The 3,468-nt window shown below is 45.6% G+C and overlaps 1 protein-coding gene across 1 annotated transcript in view; it reads left to right on the forward strand.

The window, feature by feature from the left end:
- LOC100746813 (neurogenic locus protein delta) overlaps window positions 1-3,468 on the forward strand; it is a 51,871-nt gene that overhangs the window by 28,659 nt on the left and 19,744 nt on the right. The window contains 1 exon segment of the mRNA XM_003488249.4: window positions 2,450-2,701. Within this exon segment, the coding sequence (XP_003488297.3) occupies window positions 2,450-2,701 (252 nt within the window).

Genomic DNA, 3,468 nt, shown 5'->3' on the forward strand with positions numbered 1-3,468 from the left:
ACAGCGAAACGTTACTTCCCTTCTGGGAACAGAGGGCCCTGGGTATCCTGTTTAAGTATTGCCGGGCACGCCATCGGCGAATCCTGCGTTTCGTCCTTTTATTTCTACTCTTCTTTTTATCTTCTTTCATTTTTTTTTTAACTTCTTTGCTCTTTTCTTCGTCGATTCCCTTCCCTGCTTCGATCTGCCTGTTCCGTCGATTATTTATTAATAATTTGAGATATATGTTTGCTTTACAAACATTGTACGAGTATGTTTAGTTAGGCGATACACTGCGTATTTTACTTAAGAGTAATATATATTTACTTTCCCACCGAGATCTTTAGTCGCGAGAAATCTCAGTTTTGGTAGTTTCCTTGTTTCGTACTTACCGTCTCGTCTCTTGTATTCGTCGAATATGCAGACGTTTATGAGAAATTGAAACGAGCAAAAATATTGAAAGTATGTGCTCGGGTGAAATAGGCTGTACAGTGCATGTGGGCTTTGTAATTCCGGTGAGACTCGATAGCGTAACGAAAGGTCCGTTTTCTGACGGTTGTCGCCGCGCGATATGGTCACGGTTTTCCGTAGCTTGAAACAGACGTCGCGAAATCGTTGGTCGGCTGATTCGAAGCGCGCGATCTCCTTACGATCGCGTCTCGTGTTTCATCCTTCACGAAACAATTGCTTTTTGTATCTCGAAAACACCTGGAACGCATCTCGAAACCTATCCTTCCCCCGATTATACCAAAACTCTCTTTTCGCCCAATTTCTACTCGCGAGTTTTCGCTGGCGATTACTGCCGCAAAGTAAAAAAGAAAAATGGAGGCTCTCGAAATTCAACCAAGTTTCAAAAATAGACCCCTGGCGATCGCGAGACTGCTCCGGTGAACCGTTCATTAGGTTCATCACGGAGGCCCTGAAGGGAACCGAAACCTAGAACGAAAAGAAAGGAAAGAAAAGGATAAAAAAGAACGGGAACACGGAGGCTGACCACTTAACTCTTCCTTACGCTACCGACCACAACGTAACCATACAGCACGGCCGATGTATACTACTCGACCCATTTGCCCGTGCCATGAGTCTCTCACACGAACATCATGAACTGGCCCAGTCAGGCTTGCTTGGACCCTGTGTGCATCGTGAGACGCAGCTTTTTCGGTAGGGCACCTGATCGAGGCTTGAACGACGGAGAAAGATGGACGAGCCCTCCTAATCTGTTGCCCCATTACGATAATACGTTTAGTAGGAAGCCTGAATCGTGTGTGCTCTTCTTCTTCCTCCTTCTACTTTTATTCTGTTGCGAAAACAGGTAGGCAATGGTAGAAGGAAGAAGAAGAAGGAGGCAGCCAGGAGAAGTAGAAGAGGTGGAGATACATAGGAAAGGAAGAGGGTAGTAGTTTGTGTGGTGGCGGTGTAGAAGAGAAGGAAGAAGAAAAGAAGAACGCCTCTTTCCCAGAGCCACAACGTGGTGGTATACGCTTACTCTCTTTGTGCCGGATGCGTGCCGCCGGCGGAGTAGCAATAGCGGACGAACGTCCGGTCTGCCCTCTCTCTTACTCTCTCTGTCTCTCTCGCCGGAGGCCGATGCACTTCGATCGCATCATTGGGCGCAGCACCACCACCTCGCTGCTCCTCTGTCTCTCTCTCTATCTATCTGTCTATCTCTCTCTCTTTCTGCCCTTCCGATGAACATGCTTAATTACTTTTCGCGTTTCGTGCCGCACTCTCTCCCTCTGCCGTGGACGATTGATCGATCGAGATGCGCCAAGACGATGATGATCACCGGCGATCGATCTTTTAGTACTCTTTCGAGGTTGGTTCGTGCTGATTTATGAAACTTGGAAGCGTCAAATTTCAGACTTATCGTATTGATCGCGTTGCTTTCAACGGGATAGATTTTTGAATACGCTTTCGATTTAGTGTCACGTCGATCAGCCTGATTTTCACGCGTGAAATTGTCGCGTTGAAGAATCGTCGTAGTAATTGATCGGAGGGGTTGGTCGATCGTATAGAGCGAGAGAGTATAGAATGATAGGTGGTATTGTTGGGGATGTTTCTGGGGGATACGGCGACACGTGGGACATCGCGGACGTGTCGAAATCAATGGGTGGTAAATTGGAATTGATTTCAGCCGGGCAAACGGAGCAGTTCATTGTATCGTATCAATCGGAGCGAATCTCTTGACAAATCCATTTGAATTACAGCGAGGTTAATTGATCTCCTAGGAAAGCAATATTGTCGTACTGTAAACAAAATTATTGCTTCGTATAAGAAAAGACTGGGGAAAAGAATCAAAATATTTTAAGACAGTTTCATAGTGTAGAAAGAAAAAGATGCAACGAAACCTTAATAGCGTTTAGCAGTAATTAATGCAGTGAAAGAATTTACATTTCCCAGTTCTCATGAATAACAAAGATAGAAGGAAATATCACAAAATCTTAACGCAGACAATTTTCTTAATTTCCAGAAAAAGTATTGATAACCAGGCTGACGACGCAAAAGTGGCTGGACGTCGGGCCGAATTGGACCGAGGACGAATACAGAAGCGCACACGCGAAGATGGTGTACGAATATAGGGTGACTTGCGTGGCGCACTACTATGGAAAGGGTTGTGAAAATCTGTGCAGGCCGAGGGACGACAATTTCGGTCATTACAGCTGCAGCCCGTCCGGAGAGCGCGTCTGCCTCTCTGGATGGAAGGGTGACTACTGCAATACACGTAAGTTTGCTCTCTTTTTATTTTCTCCTTGCAGCGCCTATTATCGTACACGTAACATGCGTGCACTCCCACGCTTCCCATCGCGACTGCACCGCGCGTGACATCCCTCCTTTTGTAGGAATTCCGTGTATGAAATTACAGAGACAATCCTCTCTGACGTTCTCTTTCTTCTTCTCTCCGTGACTCTCCTCGTCTCTCTGTTCATCCCTTGTCCCGTCCGGCTCTGTGTCTCGCGTCCTCACTGTCGCGTAATTTATACTGTTCGCTGGTAATCGGAGAGGCTGTCGAATTTAGGATTTTCTTCCGTGCTTGTTCTGATGACACGCGAAAAGGACGAGCAACGTGATTTGTGTAACAGGGTTAAATGACGTGGGAAATTATGCGAGCAGGGAATCAGAGGAAGAGTTTGTAGAATTCCAAGTGTCGTGTCAATGGCAACGAAAGTGGTCGTTACAACAGAGAAAGGTATAATTGTACCACGCTTTTAATAGTCACGTCAATCAAATTCCATATATCGATCAACGATTACGATAAAATGTCAAATTACGTCACAAATTTGCCAGCCGATAAAAACGAACGCATCGCTTCGTATTGCATGATATTTCCAAATATTTCGCTTCTAAAGCCTTTAAACAACGATGTATGGAAGAAGGTAGAAAGAGCCAAGTATAATTTTCAGAAAACTCGCGTAGAATCCATCCGGAGAGGCTAGTCAGCTCGCCTCTCAACGCTTATATAACATTCACTCCAGGACGTTAGTCCGCGCC

Source organism: Bombus impatiens, unplaced genomic scaffold, assembly GCF_000188095.3.
Source record: "Bombus impatiens unplaced genomic scaffold, BIMP_2.2 scf_0219, whole genome shotgun sequence".
Classification (NCBI taxonomy): domain Eukaryota; kingdom Metazoa; phylum Arthropoda; class Insecta; order Hymenoptera; family Apidae; genus Bombus; species Bombus impatiens.